The sequence below is a fragment of the Phyllopteryx taeniolatus genome, chromosome 13, assembly GCF_024500385.1.
Source record: "Phyllopteryx taeniolatus isolate TA_2022b chromosome 13, UOR_Ptae_1.2, whole genome shotgun sequence".
Taxonomy (NCBI): Eukaryota; Metazoa; Chordata; class Actinopteri; order Syngnathiformes; family Syngnathidae; genus Phyllopteryx; species Phyllopteryx taeniolatus.
The window spans coordinates 26,809,316-26,832,238 of NC_084514.1; the positions used below are offsets into that span (position 1 = coordinate 26,809,316).

The 22,923-nt window shown below is 44.8% G+C and overlaps 1 protein-coding gene across 3 annotated transcripts in view; it reads right to left on the reverse strand.

Moving 5' to 3' along the window:
- Positions 1 to 22,923, reverse strand: part of ak7b (adenylate kinase 7b) — a 224,280-nt gene that overhangs the window by 162,778 nt on the left and 38,579 nt on the right. For all 3 annotated transcript variants that reach the window (XM_061795579.1, XM_061795577.1, XM_061795578.1), the window contains exon 7: positions 5,101 to 5,189. In XM_061795579.1, coding sequence (XP_061651563.1) covers positions 5,101 to 5,189 — 89 coding nt within the window. The remainder of the gene's footprint in view (positions 1 to 5,100; positions 5,190 to 22,923) is intronic.

Genomic DNA, 22,923 nt, shown 5'->3' on the forward strand with positions numbered 1-22,923 from the left:
TGGGCGACCAACATCAACTCCGTCCTCAAAAAGGCCCAGCAGAGGATGTACTTCCTGCGGCTTCTGAGAAAGCACGGCCTGCCACCGGAGCTGCTGAGACAGTTCTACACAGCGATCATCGAATCAGTCCTGTGTTCTTCCATCACAGTCTGGTTTGGTGCTGCTACAAAAAAGGACAAACTCCGACTGCAACGGACAATCAAAACTGCTGAAAAGGATTGTCGGTACCCCCCTACCCACCCTTGAGAAAAAACATCAAGGGCACTTTAAATAGAATAAAAAATAATTACATGAACAAAATAAAGTAAACTACGCCTGCTGGATATTATATCTTGGCATCTCATAAACAAACATTATAATTGAAGAAAAACGTCTAATGTGCCACGGTGTGGGTTGTGTATGCATGTTCCTGCATCGTAAAAGCACACTAAACGCAGCCTATGTCACGCAGCAAGCGTGTGACGTATGTTATTCTGTCCACACTGAGCGTGTTTTAAACTGTTTAACGACACCCCATTTGGAGTTTACTGTAAAACTAAACTCAAAACAAAAATAATTACACATATTGTATATTTAAATACAAAACATAAATTATATATTTCAGAGATTGCTAGCTTAATGAGAACACCCTATTGACAGGCTGGCTAAAGTGAACATTCATAGTAAATGGGCTTTGACTCGTATAGCACATTTCTACCTAAGGTGCTCAGTGCGCTTTAACGCTGTCTCCTCATTCACCTACTGATGACACAGCATCAGGATCAACTGGGGGTTCAGTATTTTGCTCAAGGATACTTGGACATATTCAAAGGGCCCGGGGGATCAAACCTACACTCTTTGGGTTGAAAGACAACCACTGGGCCATGCGGCCACAGGCACTTCAAAGCAACTCCATAGTTACAGGTGATATAACCACTCACGCATATAATCTTCCTAATATGTGAAGAACAAGTTTAATGAAGTTCCATTGTGATGTTCTTCTTCTACATATAGCCCCTTGCATGCATCGCACCAAAGTTGGAAAATAAGTTTAGCGCAAACGACTCTAAATCAGTCTGGCATGCATTCCAATCGCTGACTAATTACAAGCGACGATCCCCCCAAGCTGAGAACAATAGCACACTAGCCAACGACTTGAATACCTTCTACTGCAGATTTGAAAAGGACAGTTTCACACCACACACGCACCCGGCCGCACCCGCGACCACAATCACACCTCTGACCTCTGCGTTAACCATCCATGAACAGGATGTGAGACGCATCTTCAAACAACAAAAGATTAACAAAGCGGCAGGCCCGGACCACGTGTCCCCATCCTGCCTCAAAGTCTGCGCGGACCAGCTCGCTCCAGTCTTCACTCAGATCTTCAACAGATATCTGGAAATCTGCGAAGTTCCATCCTGTCTCAAACGCTCCACCATCATTTCAGTCCCCAAGAAACCTGCAATCTCGGGTCTGAATGACTACAGGCCTGTCGCTTTGACATCTGTGGTCATGAAGTCCTTTGAACGTCTCGTGCTGGACCACCTCAAGAGTGTCACAGGTCCCCTGCTGGACCCCCTGCAGTTTGCCTACCAAGCGAACAGATCTGCGGATGATGCAGTCAACATGGGACTGCACTTCATCCTAGAACACCTCGACAGTGCAGGGACCTACGCGAGGATCCTGTTCAGCTCAGCGTTCAACACCATCATCCCTGAACTCCTTTCATCCATGTTTCTCCAGCTCAGCGTCTCACCTGCCATCTGCCAGTGGATTTACAGCTTTCTGACGGGCAGGACACAGCAGGTCAGGCTGGGGGAGGCCACCTCATCCACACGCAGCAGCAGCACTGGGGCGCCCCAAGGTTGTGTCCTCTCTCCGCTGCTCTTCTCTCTCTACACGAACGACTGCACCTCAGCGAACCCGAATGTCAAACTCCTGAAGTTTGCAGATGACACCACTGTCATCGGCCTCATCAAGGACGGTGACGAGTCTGCATATCGACAGGAAGCGGAGCGACTGGAGCTGTGGTGCGGCCGACACAACCTGGAGCTGAATACGCTCAAGACTGTAGAGATGATCGTGGAATTCAGGAGGCATCCTTCACCACAGCTGCCACTCACGTTGTCCAGCTGCCTTGTGTCAACCGTCGAGATCTTCAAGTTCCTGGGAATTACAATCTCCCAGGACCTGAAGTGGGCGACCAACATCAACTCCGTCCTCAAAAAGGCCCAGCAGAGGATGTACTTCCTGCGGCTTCTGAGAAAGCACGGCCTGCCACCGGAGCTGCTGAGACAGTTCTACACAGCGATCATCGAATCAGTCCTGTGTTCTTCCATCACAGTCTGGTTTGGTGCTGCTACAAAAAAGGACAAACTCCGACTGCAACGGACAATCAAAACTACTGAAAGGATTGTCGGTACCCCCCTACCCACCCTTGAGGACTTGCACGCTGCCAGAACTAAGACAAGGGCGTGCAAAATCCTCTCAGACCCTCCCCACCCCGGTCACCAGCTCTTCCAGCTCCTTCCCTCAGGTCGGCGCTACCGATCAATGCAAACTAGAACTAGTAGACATTCCAACAGCTTCTTCCCTCTTGCAATCAACTCCTTAAACAGCTAACCTATAATTCCATTACAACAAGCTTGCAATTTTTTCTACTTGAGTTCGTTGTCACATTTCTGTGGGGCCAATTATGTATTACTCGTGCACTCGCTGTAGTTGTCTCACCATGCTGCACTATTTGCATATACTGGCCACTCATGCCAGAGTAGCATCTGCTCCATTTGCACACTGATTGAGGAGTATCTGTAACATTTGCACAACCATTGTCCCAGATTATCACACTACTCGTCACTTTAAACCGCATACAGTCCTTGAAGTCTCAGCGCCCTTTGCACAATGGTCATTGCACCGGACTATTGCGATATTAGTCATTGGAACTAGTGCTAGAGGACTCTGCATCTTTTTGCACAATTGTTTTTTGTCAATGTCTTTATGTCTTTAAGTGTTCTGTAAATTGACTGTCTGTTGTACTAGAGCGGCTCCAACTACCGGAGACAAATTCCTTGTGTGTTTTGGACATACTTGGCAAATAAAGATGATTCTGATTCTGATACTGCCCCGAAGAGGCCAATAGAAACTTCCCGTCGCAGTTTCTGGCAGGGTATATTAACACCAGAAAAATGTGCATGCGCTCTTTACCAGAATGTATTGCTATAGTTAAAATTTCGACTACCTTAAAATACATCTTTGCGTTATTTTGTACAGAGAGGGTTTAATAGTTAAAGTGGTGTTCTTTCTAGTTGTTTATTGTAAAATTGGTGCAATTTTTACTCAGAATAGTTAGTGTGATATAGTATATTAATACCACTTGAGGCCAGTACTTGTGTGAATGCAAGCTGATCAATGCGATGCATACGCTGCGTAAAATGCGTAATGACGTCATAAATTCAAATAGAATTGATCAGGGAATCGCTAGAAAATTCGGCTAACAATTCCAAGGTATCGTTAATTTTGGAACCGATTCTCGATTCCCTTCCCTACTAACGATACCCAACTGGAATAAACGAAGGACACATTAAACCACTTCTTTTATTTTATTTTATTTGTTCATGTGTTGTATTTTATTCGCAATAAAAGATTGAACAGCGCTTTTCCGGTTTCATCCCAGCCATGTCGCTGTTTCGAAGCCACCCCACACTAAAAAACAGCCGGTGGCCGACTGGTTAGAGCGTCTGCCTCACAGTTCTGAGGTCCGGGGTTCAATCTCCGGCCCCTCCTGTGTGTAGTCTGCATGTTCTCCCCGTGCCTGCGTGGGTTTTCTCCGGGCACTCCGGTTTCCTCCCACATCCCAAAAACATGGATGGTAGGTTAATTAACAACTCTAAATTGCCCGTAGGTGTGAATGTGAGTGCGAATGGTTGTTTGTTTGTATATGCCCTGCGATTGACTGGCTACCAGTTCAGGGTGTAGCCTGCCTCCTGCCCAATGATAACTGGGATAGGCTCCAGCGCGCCCACGACCCGAGTGAGGAGAAGCGGCACAGAAAATGGATGGATGGATGGATGGATGTTCATGTGTTGTATTTTATTTGCAATAAAAGATTGAACAGCGCTTTTCCGGTTTCATCCCTCAGCCATGTCGCTGTCTCGATTCGTGACATCACGCCACCCGACACTGAAAAAAAAGCCCTTAATTCTATTATTGGTTGCACATGATTAAAATGTAGTTAACAGATGTAATTTCCGCTCTTTTCTCAAAAATCATAAATTATTTTAAGTAAACTCTCAGGACTTTTTTGTTAATTTATCAAGGCAAATTACCTACAGGTGTCCTTGTGTGCGTACATGAGATTTTTTCATAGGATTTTGGTTGTATGCCATTTTCAGTTAATGTGCGAAAGCACACTTATCGTAAGAATCCTACGCGCTCTTTGATAAGTGAGACCCCAGGTGGGGCGTGATCGTGAAGTCCAAGAGCTTCCCTGCCTCTTGCCCACATTCAATGGGACTAGGGTCCCCCACATCCCCGAATATGATAAGCGGTGAAGAAAATAGATAGATGTATGGATGGCAGGTGTAATTTCCAGGTGTCCCATTGAGTGTATCCAGCATACTAGAATACATCACAACAGGCCCAGTATAATATACAGTGCATGGTGAGCCCATGCTGTCATGTGTGTGTGATCCGGGTTTTGTCTTCCCCCCTGTTTCACACACACCTGCTCCTGTGAGCATCTTCACCACCTGTGCCTCGTTCACCCTAATTACCTATTGTATTTAACCTCGTGTCTCATTCCCTCTCGTTGCCAGTTCGTTGTACCTTGTCGTCTCGTTCCAGCATTCCTTGTTTCCACGTCCCAGACTCACAGTAAGACTTGACCCTGTTCCGATTATCTTTGCCTCATGTTTTTGGATACTGTTGCCTTTCTTGGATTGCCTACCTGTGTACCGACCTATGCCCGTCTATTAAACCTCTCTTTTTGGAAACTGTCCATTTGTTTTGGAGTCGTGCATTTTTGGGTCCTATCCTCTGTTCCGGTCATGACACATGCAGATTTCAAAAGGTAGTCAAGAAAGCATTTTCATTGAGCAGTGTATTATTCTTGTGTCCAACCTTGCAAGGTCACTGATGTGAATTGTGGGAACAATGTTGTTGCCCTCTCCAAAGACTGGTATTTCATTTTCTTGTCCCAGCCATGACATCTATGAATCCAGAATTGCATTTGGTTAGAAAAAAATAAACACAAATTCAGAATTTTGCTCCATATACAGTATCATGGTTATGAAAAGCATTTTAAAAAATATGATTGCACCATAATGTCACAATTATTTAAAAATACAATAAAAAAGCACAATATAACAGCGTGGAACTGTGCCACGTACATCATCGGTAGCAGTTCAGAATGCAACATGACATCCATTCATCCATCCTTCCATTTTCTGAGCCGCTTCTCCTCACTAGGGTCGCGGGCGTGCTGGAGCCTATCCCAGCTGTCATCAGGCAGGAGGCGGGGTACACCCTGAACTGGTTGCCAACCAATCGCAGGGCACATACAAACAAGTCACACCGACGGACAATTGAGAGTCTCCAATTAATGCATGTTTTTGGGATGTGGGAGTAAACCGGAGTGGCCGGAGAAAACCCACACAGGCACGGGGAGAACATGCAAACTCCACACAGGCGGGGACGGGGATTGAACCCGGGTCCTCACAACTGTGAGGCTGACGCTCTAACCAGTCGCTCACCGTGCCGCCGCAACATACCACCATAGATTATTATTATTATTATGTTTTGGTTGGACCAAAATATTGAAATTATTGTGGCCCTTGTGAGGGGAATTTACGATTGACAGTACCATTTCTAGTTTAGGTAACATCGACCAACACTACTGATTATTGACATGGCAGCACATAGAAATAATCCAACATCCACATACACATTATGGAAGCAGTGCAGCCAAGAGAAATGCTACAAAATGAAGAGAATACACTGTTTGGAATACAAACTAGTTGCGTATACAGTATATTAGAATTTAGGTTATAAATGTAGGTCAGTGGTTCTGATAGTGTTTAGGCCAGCAGAGAATGTGTTGCTGACGCCCCACCCCTGCTAAACTGTTCAGAAAAAATTATCATTATCATTTTATCATTTAAATTATCATTTAATCATCCAGAATTTCGTATGGGATCAATTCAAGTATCTACCTACCTACCTAATACATAATAATATACAGATGCAGTAATAATACAGCCCTATGGGGGGCACAAGTCAGTGCAAACTGTAGGCCGGTCCCAAGCCCGGATAAATGCAGAGGGTTGCGTCAGGAAGGGCATCTGGCTTAAAACCTTGCCAAACAAATATGAGCGTTCATCCAAAGAATTCCATACCGGATCGGTCGTGGCCCGGGTTAACAACGTCCGCCACCGGCGCCGTCAACCTGCAGGGCACTGTTGGAAATTCAGCTACTGTGGGTCGAAGTCAAAGAAGAAGAAGAAGAGATGGAAAGCGGGTTCTTCGGCAGAAAGAGAAGAGGAAAACACAGAGCCTAGAACTGAATGTGGGGACTTTGAATGTTGGGACTATGACAGGAAAATCTCGGGAGTTGGTTGACATGATGATTAGGAGAAAGGTTGATATATTGTGTGTCCAGAAGACCAGGTGGAAAGGCAGTAAGGCTAGAAGTTTAGGGGCAGGGTTTAAATTATTTTACCATGGTGTAGATGGGAAGAGAAATGGAGTCGGGGTTATTTTAAAAGAAGAGTTGGCTAAGAATGTCTTGGAGGTGAAAAGAGTATCAGATCGAGTGATGAGGCTGAAATTTGAAATTGAGGGTGTTATGTGTAATGTGATTAGTGGCTATGCCCCACAGGTAGGATGTGACCTAGAGGTGAAAGAGAAATTCTGGAAGGAGCTAGATGATGTAGTTCTGAGCATCCCAGACAGAGAGAGAGTCGTAATTGGTGCAGATTGTAATGGACATGTTGGTGAAGGTAATAGGGGTGATGAAGAAGTGATGGGTAAGTACGGCATCCAGGAAAGGAACTTGGAGGGACAGATGGTGGTAGACTTTGCAACAAGGATGCAAATGGCTGTAGTGAACACTTTTTTCCAGAAGAGGCACGAACATAGGGTGACCTACAAGAGCGGAGGTAGAAGCACACAGGTGGATTACATCTTGTGCAGACGATGTAATCTGAAGGAGGTTACCAACTGTAAGGTAGTGGTAGGGGAGAGTGTGGCTAGACAGCATAGGATGGTGGTGTGTAAGATGACTCTGGTGGTGGGGAGGAAAATTAGGAAGACAAAGGCAGAGAAGAGAACCATGTGGTGGAAGCTGAGACAGGACGAGTGTTGTGCAGCTTTTCGGGAAGAGGTGATACAGGCTCTCGGTGGACGGGAAGAGCTTCCAGAAGACTGGACCACTGCAGCCAAGGTGATCAGAGAGGCAGGCAGGGGAGAGTACTTGGTGTATCTTCTGGCAGGAAAGGAGAGAATGAGACTTGGTGGTGGAACCTCACAGTACAGGAAATCATACAAGGAAAACGGTTAGCTAAGAAGAAGTGGGACACTGAGAGGACCGAGGAGAGGCGAAAGGAATACATTGAGATGCGACATAGGGCAAAGGTAGAGGTGGCAAAGGCAAAACAAGAGGCATATGATGACATGTATGGCAGGTTGGACACTAAAGAAGGAGAAAAGGATCTATACAGGCTGGCCAGACAGAGGGATAGAGATGGGAAGGATGTGCAGCAGGTTAGGGTGATTAAGGATAGAGATGGAAATATGTTGACTGGTGCCAGCAGTGTGCTAGGTAGATGGAAAGAATACTTCGAGGAGTTGATGAATGAGGAAAATGATAGAGAAGGGAGAGTAGAAGAGGCAAGTGTGGTGGACCAGGAAGTGGCAATGATTAGTAAGGGGGAAGTTAGAAAGGCATTAAAGAGAATGAAAAATGGAAAGGCAGTTGGTCCTGATGACGTTCCTGTGGAGGTATGGAAGCATCTAGGAGAGGTGGCTGTGGAGTTTTTGACCAGCTTGTTCAATAGAATTCTAGTGCGTGAGAAGATGCCTGAGGAATGGAGGAAAAGTGTACTGGTGCCCATTTTTAAGAACAAAGGTGATGTGCAGAGATGTGGCAACTATAGCTCGCTCCCAGATTTGTTGGGCCCTTCCCCATCACAAAGGTCATCAACCCTGTCACCATGAAGCTCCCAAGGTCGATGCGGGTCCACCCTGCATTTCACGTCAGCCTGCTCAAGCCCGCTCGGGAGTCCCCTCTGGTCCCGCCTTCCAGGGCCCCTTCTCCCCCCTCGTTTCGTGGACGGGGGCCCTGTCTTCACGGTGAGGTGGCTGTAGTCGTCTCATCGGAGGGGGGAAGTGGTTTCAATATCTGGTGGACTGGGAGGGCTACGGGCCTGAGGAACGTTCATGGGTGCCGTCTGCGTATATCATGGATGACTCACTCATTCGGGGACTTCCACATTGCGCATCTTGGAGCTCCGGGGCTGTCTGGGGCCGGCCGTTAAGGGGCGGGGGTACTGTCATGGGTGTGTGTTATGGTTGTTGTCTTCCCCCTGTCTCGTAGACACCTGCTCCTGAGAGTATCTTCCCCACCTGTGCCTCGTTTACCCTAATTACCCCATGCATTTAAACTCGTGTTTCATTCTTTCTGGTCATCAGTTCGTTGTACCTTGTTGTCATGTTCCAGCATTCCTTGTTTCCACGTCACCGACTCATAGTAAGACTAGACCCTGTTCTGATTATTGACCTTGCCTTTTTGCCTCACGTTCTTCGGATACTGTTGCCTTTTCGGATTGCCTGCCTGTGTACTGACCTCTGCCCGTTTATTAAACCTCTCTTTTTGAAACTGTCCATTTGAATTGGAGTCATGCATTTTGGGTCCTGTCCTTTGTTCCGTTCATAACAAAAACACTCCCAACTTTGTATTCTCACGTATAGAATCATTGTTTAAACTTTGGTCGTGACAGATGGGTTGCTTATTGTTCAATACAACATTGCATACTGTTTGATTTCAAATCATGAACCGCTTTCAAAATCATGCAGAGCACCTGTCAAAGTGAGAATGGGGACACAGACACCAAGGCTTACATTTGGAATATTTCTACAGTGTGTGCAAGATATAAAAACGGACATTTTATCTTCCGTTAACAAACATCAAAGGCATGTCCACAAGTTCTGCTTGCAGTTCCTCTCAACGCCAGTGGGTGGCGCCTCACGCGCATGGGTGAATATTAACCACATAGTCTGCTTGCAGGGAGTGTCCCTCCAATCTTTTGGTCGGGGAAGGAGTCTTTTGAAGACAGGAATCAAGATTTAACGGGAAGCTGCTAATTAGGTTAAGGTCCACTTGACATACACCAGGCCCTGTCCTAATCGCTGTCTCACAGCAGGGCAGCGTGGCGGAGTGGGGGTTCTCAGGTGGTCGCGAGTCTCTTCGGCGCCTCAAAGTTGCGGCGCACATGTCCGCTACACCCCACGTCACGGGGTGTTAAAATTCCTGTCCACTCCCACAATAAGTGAAAATCTGTGATATAGAAATACCCTATTTAAATACACCCTCGGCATGTTTTTATAGCATTCGCGGCACTTATATTTTAAAAAATGTCTTTAAACACACTTTTAAAACAATACAAACACAGTTAAACACATACAATATATTGAGAAAGAGCAAGAGCAATATATAACAAAATATTGTACAAACAGTAATCGAGTAATAACTGTAATAGCACAAATAAAATCGGCAATATATTGGGACAGCGAAGCGTGAACCGTGATTACTGCATCTGTATCTTCTTCTTCTTCTTTTCCTTTCGGCTTGTCCCGTTAGGGGTCGCCACAGCGCGTCATCCTTTTCCATGAGAGCCTATCTCCTGCATCCTCCTCTCGAACACCAACTGCCATCATGTCTTCCCTCACGACATCCATCAACCTTCTCTTTGGTCTTCCTCTAGCTCTCTTGCCTGGCAGCTCTATCCTCATCATCCTTCTACCAATATACTCATTCTCTCTCCTCTGGACGTGTCCAAACCATTGAAGTCTGCTCTCTCTAACTTTGTCTCCAAAACATCGAACCTTGGCTGTCCCTCTGATGAGCTCATTTCTAATTTTATCCAACCTGGTCACTCCGAGAGCGAACCTCAACATCTTCATTTCCGCCACCTCCAGCTCTGCTTCCTGTTTTCTCTTCAGTGCCACTGTCTCTAATCCATACATCATGGCTGGCCTCACCACTGTTTTATAAACTTTGCCCTTCATCCTAGCAGAGACTCTTCTGTCACATAACACACCTGACACCTTCCTCCACCCGTTCCAACCTGCTTGGACCCGTTTCTTCACTTCCTGACCACACTCACCATTGCTCTGGACGGTTGACCCCAAGTATTTAAAGTCCTCTACCCTTGCCATCTCTTCTCCCTGTAGCCTCATTCTTCCCCCACCACCCCTCTCATTCATGCACATATATTCTGTTTTACTTCGGCTAATCTTCATTCCTCTTCTTTCCAGTGCATGCCTCCATCTTTCTAACTGTTCCTCCAGCTGCTCCCTGCTTTCACTGCAGATCACAATGTCATCTGCAAACATCATGGTCCACGGGGATTCCAGTCTAACATCATCTGTCAGCCTATCCATCACCACTGCAAAAAGGAAGGGGCTCAGGGCTGATCCCTGATGCAGTCCCACGTCCACCTTAAATTCTTCTGTCACACCGACAGCACACCTCACCGCTGTTCTGCTGCCCTCGTACATGTCCTGTATTATTCTAACATACTTCTCTGCCACTCCAGACTTCCGCATGCAGTACCACAGTTCCTCTCTGGGTACTCTGTCATAGGCTTTCTCTAGATCTACAAAGACACAATGTAGCTCCTTCTGACCTTCTCTGTACTTTTCCATCAACATCCTCAAGGCAAATAATGCATCTGTGGTACTCTTTCTAGGCATGAAACCATACTGTTGCTCGCAAATACTCCTGTCCTGAGTCTAGCCTCCACTACTCTTTCCCATAACTTCATTGTGTGGCTCATCAACTTTATTCCTCTATAGTTGCCACAGCTCTGCACATCACCTTTGTTCTTAAAAATGGGCACCAGTACACTTTTCCTCCATTCCTCAGGCATCTTCTCACACACTAGAATTCTATTGAACAAGCTGGTCAAAAACTCCACAGCCACCTCTCCTAGATGCTTCCATACCTCCACAGGAATGTCATCAGGACCAACTGCCTTTCCATTTTTCATTCTCTTTAATGCCTTTCTAACTTCCCCCTTACTAATCATTGCCACTTCCTGGTCCACCACACTTGCCTCTTCTACTCTCCCTTCTCTATCATTTTCCTCATTCATCAACTCCTCGAAGTATTCTTTCCATCTACCGAGCACACTGCTGGCACCAGTCAACATATTTCCATCTCTATCCTTAATCACCCTAACCTGCTGCACATCCTTCCCATCTCTATCCCTCTGTCTGGCCAGCCTGTATAGATCCTTTTCTCCTTCTTTAGTGTCCAACCTGCCATACATGTCATCATATGCCTCTTGTTTTGCCTTTGCCACCTCTACCTTTGCCCTGTGTCGCATCTCAATGTATTCCTTTCGCCTCTCCTCGGTCCTCTCAGTGTCCCACTTCTTCTTAGCTAACCGTTTTCCTTGTACGATTTCCTGTACTGTGAGGCTCCACCACCAAGTCTCCTCTCCTTTCTCACCAAGTACTCTCCTGCCTGCCTCTCTGATCACCTTGGCTGCAGTGGTCCAGTCTTCTGGAAGCTCCTCCCATCCACGAGAGCCTGTCTCACCTCATCCCGAAAAGCTGCACAACACTCGTCCTGTCTCAGCTTCCACCACATGGAACATGTCACTACTGTCAATTTGTGGAAAAACGTTTCTTAAAAACTGCTTTACATGCCTTTTGGAACATACTGTATGCTTATGTCACAGTACATGGGGGGGGGGGGGGTGGTGGGGGGGTTTGTGGGAAAGTTAACGTTTACATCAAAGCATTAACTTAGTACAGTTTAGAGAGAGAAGATTGTAATGGACATGTTGGTGAAAGAAACAGGTTTGATGCAGAAGTAAAGGGTAAGTACGGCATCCAGAAGAGGCAGGAGAGGTAAAAGCACGCAAGTGGATTACATCTTGTGCAGACGATGTAATCTGAAGGCGGTTACTGACTGTAAGGTAGTGGTAGGGGAGAGTGTGGCTAGACAACATAGTGTCATGAACGGAACAGAGGATAGGACCCAAAAATGCACGACTCCAAAACAAATGGACAGTTACCAAAAAGAGAGGTTTAATAGACGGGCATAGGTCGGTACACAGGCAGGCAATCCAAGAAAGGCAACAGTATCCAAAAACATGAGGCAAAGAGGCAAGGTCGATAATCGGAACAGGGTCAAATCTTACTGTGAGTCTGTGACGTGGAAACAAGGAATGCTGGAACGCGACGACAAGGTACAACGAACTGGCAACGAGAGGGAATGAGACACGAGGTTAAATACAATAGGTAATTAAGGTGAACGAGGCACAGGTGGTGAAGATGCTCACAGGAGCAGGTGTGTGTGAAACAGGGGGGGAAGACAAAATCCGGAACACACCCATGACACATAGGATGGTGGTGTGTAAAATGACTCTGGTGGTGGGGAGGAAGATTAGGAAGACAAAGGCAGAGCAGAGAACCGTGTGGTGGAAGCTGAGAAAGGAGGAGTGTTGTGCAGCTTTTCGGGAAGAGCTGAGAAAGGCTCTCGGTGAACAGGAGGAGCTTCCAGAAGACTGGACCACTACAGCCTAGGTGATCAGAGAGGCAGGCAGGAGAGTACTCGAGTGTATCTTCTGGCAGGAAAGGGGAAAAGGAGACTTTTGGAACCCAGGAAATCATACAAGGAAAGAGGTTCGCTCAGAAGAAGTGGGGCACTGAGCGGACCGAAGAATGGCGAACGGAATAAATTGAGATGCAACATAGGGCAAAGGTAGAGGTGGAAAAGGCCAAACAAGAGGCATATGATGACATGTATGCCAGGTTGGACACTAAAGAAGAAGAAAAGGATCTATAAAGGTTGGCCAGACAGAGGGAGAGAGATGGGAAGTGTGTGCAGCAGGTTGGGGTGATTAAGGATATAGAGGGAAATGTGTTGACTGGTGCCAGTAGTGTGCTCGACAGATGAAAAGAATACTTCGAGGAGTTGATGAATGAGGAAAATGACAGTGAAGGAAGAGGAGAAGAGGCAAGTGTGGTGGACCAGGAAGTGGCAATGATTACTAAGGGGGAAGTTAGAAAGGCATTAAAGAGGATGAAAAATGGAAAGGCAGTTGGTCCTGATGACATTTCTGTGGAGGTATGGAAGGTGGTTGTGGAATGTGTGACCAGCTTGCTCAACAGAATTCTAGCGTCTGAGAAGATGCCTGAGGAATGGGGGAAAAGTGTGATGGTGCCCATTTTTAAGAACAAGGGTGATGTGCAGAGCTGTGGGAACTATAAAGGAATAAAGTTGATAAGCTACAAGTCATGGGAAAGAGTAGTGGAGGCTAGACTCAGGACAAAAGTGAGTATTTGCGAGCAACAGTATGGTTTCATGCCTAGAAAGAGCACCACAGATGCATTATTTGCCTTGAGGATGTTGGTGGAAAAGTACAGAGAAGGTCAGAAGGAGCTACATTGTGTCTTTGTGGATCTAGAGAAAGCCTATGACAGAGTACCCAGAGAGGAACTGTGGTACTGTATGCGGAATTCTGGAGTGGCAGAGAAGTATGTTGGAATAATACAGGATATGTATGAGGGAAGGAGAACAGTAGTGAGGTGTGCTCTAGGTGTGATAGAGGAGTTTAAGGTGGAGGTGGGACTGCATCAAGGATCAGCCTTGAGCCCCTTCCTGTTTGCAGTGGCGATGGATAGGCTGGAAGCATCGAGAAGTGGTTGTGGACGTTTTGACCAGCTTGTTCTGCAGAATTCTAGCAGGTGAGACGCTGCGTGAGGAATGGAGGAAAAGTGTGCTGTGCTTATTTTTAAGAACAAGGATGATGTGCCGAGCTGTAGGAACTATAGAAGAATAAAGTTGATGAGCCCACACAATGAAGTTACAGGAAAAAGTAGTCAAGGCAACACTCAGATCAGAAGTATTTGCAAGCAACAGTATAGTTTCATGCATAGAAAGAGTACAACAGATGAATTATTTGCCTTAGCAGAAGCTGCCCAAAATGGCCGATGCAACAGGAGGAGTAATCGACTCGGTGAGCTACATTATACCAAAAAAAAAAAAAAAAAAGATTTCAGCTCGATTTTTCCACTAAAATGTGGAAATGGTGAGGGTAGGTTGACCAACACTGTTGCCGGTTATCTTGTTTTCACTCAGTAAAGTATTTATTCTGAACTTTCAGAGCACGACACAATAAACTCTACTATAGAGCTAGTTTACAGCCATAAGCAGGAGAAAAAGAGGCTGGATTGTAGCTGTAAATCAGCACCTCTGGTGAGTATATTTTATTTGGTTAGTTTTTATGTTTTTATCGTGTTATTAGACAAATATAATATTGATTGTGAGCCGCTCGACCTGACAATACGCTGGGGGAAGTTAAATCTGCCATTTCCTCAATTGTCTCCTCAGCAGCCAATTCGTGCCTCGTGTTAGCTCTCTAATCTCCAGTGTGCAGTGAGTCTGTACATGACCACAATGTCATTTATGTTAATCTTTATCATTTAAGTGCTTAAAACTTGTTTTCATTTTGTATGCATTTGTGTAATGTTGTATGAGGAGTCTATTTTATGTGATTTGCGCATACTGTATGTGACGTTCAAGTGAAAAGTGAAGCTGCCAGGCGATCGTCAAGTTAGAGTCCGCCACTGACCAGAAGTGCAATTTCGAGTGTTAAAATAAGAGCGTAAACCGGAAGTGCTGTGTTTGCTCCTTAAAGGTCACCTATTTTGGCTACTTAGACATCCAATAGTGACTCTCTGACATGGACTCAGTATAAAAGTGTCAATTTCAATAAAGAAAAAAAAACACATATGAGTGTCTAGAAAAGGTCCCTCTGACAGCTACAGTACTTCTGTTTGATCCAGTTTTGTATTCACTTTGTCCATTTTTGGCAAAGACCACCCCTTTCCTCTGATTGGTTGCTTCCGTGTAGAAGACCCACTTGTAATAGCACACGTGTTTTGCTATGTTGACAAACGCTGGCTCGGGAGCAGAAAGGGAAGGCGGAGATCTTCGCTCGTGATGTAGATAAGCTTGAGAAATTTGAATAACCTGATTTCAGACCTCTCGGCAGAAAATGTCTGTAATACGTAAGTGGAAAGCCAATCATACCACCATCAATTTGCCTCGATCAGGTGCAAAACAGGTTTGGAGGAGAAACGGCACTGCACATCACCCTAAAAACACCATACCAACAGTGAAGTTTGGAGATAGGATGGTAGTCAGGGGCTGATTTTCTGCAAATAGTACTGGTAAACTTCACATTATTGAAGGACGGATGAATGGGCAAATCTACCGAGACATTCGTGACAAAAATCTGCTGACACATACGAGGATGATGAAAATGAAACAAGGGTGGACATTTCATCAGGATAATGATCCCCCTGGTTGGGTTCCCTGCTGGACGGGCTAGCTGACTCGTGCCAAACCCCCACCCACAAGCACCCTTATTCGATGTGCCGGCTCAGCAACTCCGTACACCAGTTTAGTAACATGTATGTAAGATGGTGTTCATTCACTAATAAGTTTGATACAAACACTATAGACATTAATTACTTGTGCTGGAATCACGAATACTAACACAGGTTATACTAACATATCAACTCACAGGTTCTTACAGATGTTTAGACACTAAAAAAGAATCCCACAGCACCACTCGACAGTAGCACTGCCTTGCTCATTTTCCTACATCGTGTCCTGCCCTTTTCTGTGCTCTCTTATCTGGTTCTCTTGGTTAGTTATTGCATGTCCTCACCGGGTGTGTGTGTCCACCCCAATCTACAAATAACCGTTGTAATATTACTTGGGTCCAAATATTGAGAATGTCTCACTATTGTTCTCCTGTGGTTTTCACCCTGAGCCCCCTTGTCCACTCTGTCCCTCTCTCTGTTCCCTAGAAGCCTTTTCTGTCCGGCTGCATTTTCAATAAACATCGGAATAATAAAAAATAAGCAGAGGAACTCCCCTGTTGCACAGAAAAAAACTGTTCCAGCACAAAGGTATACAGATCGACCATTCTGCAAGGCCATGCAGGTGAACAGGACAGTTAATACATAAATAAATTAATTCCTTCATTCATTCATTAATGATCTAAAACACACTGCCAAGGAAACTCCCAATTGGTTTCAAAGGGAAAAAAATAAAGCTGCTAGAATGGCCCAGCAAATCAGCTGACTTGAATCCAATCAAAAATCTATGGAAAGAACTGAAACTCAAGGTCCATAAAAGAAGCCCACGGAACCTTCAAGATTTGAAGACTGCTTGTGTGGAGGAATGGGCCAAAATCACGCCACAGCAATCAATGCATGTGACTACTTTCTCCATACAGGAGGCGTCTTGAAACTGTCATTGCAAACAAAGGCTTTTGTACAAAGTATTAAATAAATACCAGTTGGCGTGTTCAAATACGTTTTCCCTGTGTCATTTCACATTATTACACATAACTTAATTTCTGATTTAATTTATTGTCCTTCTTTGTATGTATGGATTACTTGGGTTGTTACCAACATCTGCTGAAATTTTCATGTCAGTAGCACCTTTCCAACAAGACAATGACTCAAAACACACTGCCATATTATACATAAAAACTGTGACTGTATTAATAATGGTGGAACAACCACAAGGAAATTTCCTTTAATTACGTTTTTCTGGGAAGTTCATTATCAATTTAAGATGGCGCCTACCAGTGTGGTCGCCTCGGTAACGCACTCTCTAGTATTGTTTTTGTGTTTTTCGTTCGTCTTTGGAGACATTACACGACTCACTTACACAAGGGGAGACTTGCTAACCATCAAGGAGGCTACTCGGGACTTTCTTTCACCAACTTTCGCAAATCCGCTCAGTTTTTTTCCCCGAGTTACTTACCAGGGCGGCGTCCGCGGTTTTCGGCGCATGAAGGCGGAAACGACGCCACAGAGGGAAGCGAGCCGGCATTCAGGTGGAACTCCGCAAGAGAGGACACAGATTGGCGTTCCCGTCAATCCACCTAGCGAATGTACGCTCCCTACCCAACAACATGGACGAGCTTCATCTTCTGTTAAAGACCAGTAAAGACATGCTTCCCGGCTTCGATATTCATCGAGCAGACGGCGACATGGAATAATCGGGGAAAACAAAGGGCGGCGGGATATGCTTCGATATCAACAAAAAATGGTGTACAGACGTCACGGAGCTCAGCACACACTGCAGCCCGCATTTGGAATCGCTGTTTTTGAACTGTAAGCCTTTCTACTCGCTGCATGAGTTCGCATCATTCATCCTGGCTGGCGTCTACATTCCGCCTCAAGCTAACATGAACGACGCACTGCTAACGCTCGCCGAACAAGTCAACGAAATTGAAAAAAATACCACCCGGACTCACCCCTCATTATTCTCGGGGACTTTAACAAAGCTAAACTCAACCACAAACTCCCTAAATACAAGCAGCACATCAACTGTCCTACCAGGGAAAATAACATTTTAGACCACTGCTACACTACGCTAAAAAACGCATACCGTGCTATACCTCGTGCAGCCCTGGGCTCCTCTGATCACTGCTTAATTCACTTAATACCGACGTACAGGCAAGAACTTAAATCCGCGAAGCCTACCGTGAACACAATGAAAAAGTGAACCAATGAGGCAAAGATAGAACTTCAAAGCTGTTTAGACTGCACAGACTGGAGTGTCTTTGAAAATTCAGTTGGCAGCCTGGAAGAATATACGGACACTGTCACATCCTATATTAGTTTCTGTGAAGATGTGTGTGTACCAACAAAGTCATTTCGCACTTTCAACAACAACAAGCCATGGTTCACTGCAAAACTTAAGCAGCTACGACAAGCTAAGGAGGACGCGAGGATCCTGTTCGTGGACTTCAGCTCAGCGTTCAACACCATCATCCCTGAACTCCTTTCATCCAAGCTTCTCCAGCTCAGCGTCTCACCTGCCATCTACCAGTGGATTTACAGCTTCCTGACGGGCAGGACACAGAAGGTGAGGCTGGGGGAGGCCACCTCATCCACATGCAGCATCAGCACTGGGGCGCCCAAGATTGTGTCCTCTCTCCGATGCTCTTCTCTCTCTACACGAACGACTGCACCTCAGGTCACCCGACTGTCAAACTCCTGAAGTTTGCAGATGACACCACTGTCATCGGCCTCATCAAGGACGGTGACGAGTCTGCATATCGGCAGGAAGTGGAGCGGCTGGAGCTGTGGTGTGGCCGACACAACCTGGAGCTGAACACGCTCAAGACTGTAGAGATGATCGTGGAGTTCAGGAGGCATCCTTCGCCACAGCTGCCCCTCACGTTGTCCAACTGTCTTGTGTCAACCGTAGAGATCTTCAAGTTCCTGGGAATTACAGTCTCTCAGGACCTGAAGTGGGCGACTGTTAAATATATTGTAGAAGTTATCATTTATTTGCTAAGCTTGCATTAGTATGGACGATTTTGAGAAAGGAAGATGTCTCGCCTTCAAGAAGATGACTCAGCAGGAATCATCCGATAGAAGGGCGCCTTGACCAAGGACGTGGCTGGGGACGTGGCCGGTGTTGGTCTCATGTCTTCACCTTGAAACCCTCCCCTTAGTGTGTTATGTCGTGTAAATCAGAAACCTCCCCATTTCAAATAAATAAAGCAGCGACGGGAGAGATTGTTTAGAGCGTGATGAGAGGCTGTAATCTGAACAATCTCCCATATGCCCTCCTCATGAGCAAAAGAAACCAGTGTCTTCATTCCTTTTGTGTCTATTTTTATAGTTGTTGGGTGAGATAGATCCAACATTAAATTGGTCCTTCGAGCCGGATGGCAACACACCTGAGGATTTCAGTTGTGGAGCCGACTTCCAGTTAAGAGACCGTGGCCCCAGCAAGTAAGACCCTTTACGGGACTGGTCTTCATACTCCTCAACTGGGATCTGAAGGTTGACGACAATCCACAGGATTGAAGACGACTTTGGTGAGTTAAATTCTTTTTAAAAATGTGTTTAAAAAAGGATTAAAGAGTGAGTGAATTGCGCGACAAAGAAGACTGCGGCAGAATAAACCTTGTGTAATACTAGTCACTGGCAAGTAAAAGAGGGACGGCGGAGTCTGAGAAATTCCGCGAGGACGGCGGAGTCCTGTACGTACTTAAATTCCGTGTTTCCGTGTGTTTGTAAAAACGTTACTAGTATTGTGTGAATGTGTAAAAGTATGAATGTATAAGACAGGATTGTAAGTGACAACTGGGTTTGGAAGCAGATGTAAGAATCCTCCACCCCGTGTGGGTAGAAGTTTGAGGATTACCAAAACGCAGACATTCATTGTCACCCTGTCGTTTTGAATAAAGTCAGTATTTAGGTCACTCTTGGTGCAAATAAACTGACTTCCAAATTCACAAAATGGGAAAAAATAACAGTAAAACGGATCCAAAAGAACACTTAACGTGTAAAGACTGGAAATATGTTCAACTCCAAAACCGTTCCAAAATAAAACATTTAAACACGTGGATAACCAAATACGGTTTCGCTGGACAGCTAAATTCGCAAAAATTGGTTCAACTTCGAGACGAAATAAAATGTTGACACAAAAATAATCTATCAAAAACAGAAAAAGAGTGATATGACGACTTATTCTTCTGGCTAAACATGGTGTCTAAAAGAGAAAAAGGAAGTAAGAAAAAGCACTTAGCAAGTGAACAGAAAAGGCAGGCAGGTAGGGATAAAGAAATGTTTCAAAGATGACGAGACAGGACCAGTGGTAAGAGTAAGTGAGAAAAAGATGGTTGAGAAAAAAGTGTGAAACGAATGATTGAGGTGGCAAATCCAAACGTTCAAGAGGACAAAAAATAAACTATTTTGGTCTCTAAGACCTGGACTAATGAGGATGTGAAAAAGGCCGTAGCTGGCATCACATCCTACAAAGTAGACATTCATATGAGAAAAGGTTACGACATGCGACACCTGCTAAAATTACTGTAGATTATCTGTATTCAGACAATGAAGCAAAATTCGCGGCAGAAATCATTTTACCAGACAAATTAAAGAAACTGTATAAAAATACAAGTGTCCCACACATTTCATTGTGCAAAGATTCTCCAGATGGAGAGACATGCATCAAAGATTCATTGGCCTTACTGCATCATCTAGCAGAAGAGGGTCATAAAGTTACCAAGAATAAATTACAATTGTGTAAAAGGCAAGTCAAATATCTAGGCCATAATTAAGTGTAGGAGGAAGGACTATATTAGAAGACAGGAAAGCTATAGTCTTAAAAAACCCTGAACCACAGATGAAGAAACATATAATAATCATTTTTAGGTCTGACAAATTATTGTAGAGCATGGATTCCAAACTATGCAGAAATTGTTGCACCATTGTCAAAATTAATGTAAGAAGACAACTTTAAAATGACATCACCTGTTCAGAGGCAGAAAAGGCCTTTTGTGACATTAAACAACATTTGGTGTCCAGTACTGCGCCTGGCCTTCCAAATTTAACGATAAAACATTCATTCAAATGGTAGATTGTAAAAGCTATTACATGACCTCCGTACTTACACAACAATACGGTGATAAGCTAAGACCAAGAGCTAATTTTTCAACTAAATTGGACAGCGTGATGTATGCATTACCGCATTGTGTCAGAGCAGTTGTGACAGCCTCAATGGTAGTGGAGAGCAGTTCCACAATTTCATCCATTAACTCTTAAGGTCCCACATACAGTGTCTGCTCTCCTATTGCAAACGAATATGGCGTTTTTATCACCTGCAAGACATTTATCTTGCATGGCCATCTTGCTGTCACAACTACATTTGACTGTTGAGCGATGCACAACCTTAAATCCAGCCACACGAATACCCTTACCTGATGAAGGCATGTAGCATGATTGTCAGGAATTGGCTGAACAAGCTGCTGAATTAGTAGCATTAACCGAGGCATGCAAACTAATGATAAATAAAGATGTTACAATCTATACTGATAGCCAATATGCGTATTCCACAACAAGAACGCAATTATTGGGAAAAACAAACTGCAAAACTACAAAATGAAATTTACATTAGCACAGAAGGGAAACAAACACTTCCAAAAAAAACCTATTCAAATGGGCTGCTATATTGAGCCATGGTGTGTCACGTCTCAACCGGAGGGATGGTGGCACAGATACATCGACACTTTACAGCCCTAAAAAAGAAACACATGGGTTCATTTAACACACTGTAAAAGAGTCATTTCAGCTGAGTACTCAAATAGGGAAGGTGAGCAAAAGTCTGATAACGGAGCGGGAGCAGATGTGTAGATTCTGAAAACGCTTGCTGGTCAGTGAAGAAAAAAGACACCAACCCGTTTAGTGAGAACTCAGCAGAAAGGCACACCCGCGTTGGTTATGAGATTCGATAGGTTGTTACGTAGCAACTACTATGGTGTTGGTTTTGTTTATGTGGTATATGGGACGTCCCACCCTGAATGATACCAACTGAGAGGTGTAAAACATGGGATCCTATATATCCCGTAACAAAAGCAGACAAACACAAACCAATGTTTTCTACTTTAGTCGCACCGAGTAATATTACTTGTATAAACATGATTAGTAAAGTCAAGAAATTAGGACCACTGTATACCCTATGACTGTTCAAGATTTAATGGAAAACGCACCAATGTTGTTGTCAAATCTAGAACATAGACAAAAAAAGAGATTTATCCTGGCAGGGCCAAAATTATCCAACATAAAACATACATCGACGCCATAGGTGTTCCTCGTGGGGTTCCTAATCAATACAAATTACCTGACCAAGTTGCAGGAGGATTTGAGTACCTCACATGCTGGTGGTGTACGATTAATAAAAATGTTGATGGGATGAACTATATCCACTTCAATGCACAGAGATTAGGAAATTTGACTCAGAGTGGGTTGGAAGCTGTGCATGAGCAGCTCAAGGCTACCTCTTTAATGACGTTCCAAAACATCATAGCTGTCGACATGCTCCTCACAAGAAAGGGAGGTGTTTGCGGTATGTTTGGAGAACAATGTTGTACATACATTCCAAAAAATACTGCTTCAGATGGCAGCTTGACCAGAGCCATCGATGGTCTACGGAGCCTATGAAGGAACACTCTGGTGTGGACACCTCCTTGTGGGACAGTTGGATGGACGTTTTTGGTAAATACAAAACCCTAATTTCACCAATATTAATATCAATTGCTGTTTTTGCAGCCATTCTGACATTGTGTGGATGTTGTTGTATCCCATGCATTCAGGCTTTAATCAGTAGATTAATTACCACAGCGACCAACATCAACTCCGTCCTCAAAAAGGCCCAGCAGAGGATGTACTTCCTGCGGCTTCTGAGAAAGCACGGCCTGCCACCGGAGCTGCTGAGGCAGTTCTACACAGCGGTCATCGAATCAGTCCTGTGTTCTTCCATCAAAGTCTGGTTTGGTGCCGCTACAAAAAAGGACAAACTCAGACTGCAACGGACAATCAAAACTGCTGAAAGGATTGTCGGTACCCCCCTACCCACCCTTGAGGACTTGCACGCTGCCAGAACTAAGACAAGAGCGTGCAAAATCTTCTCGGACCCTCCGCATCCCGGTCACCAGCTCTTCCAACTCCTTCCCTCAGGTAGGCGCTACCGATCAATGCAAACTAGAACAAGCAGACATTCCAACAGCTTCTTCCATCTTGCGATCAACTTCTTAAACACCTAATCTACAATTCCATTACAACATGCTGGCAATTTTTTGACTTGAGTTCGTTGTCACATTTCTGTGG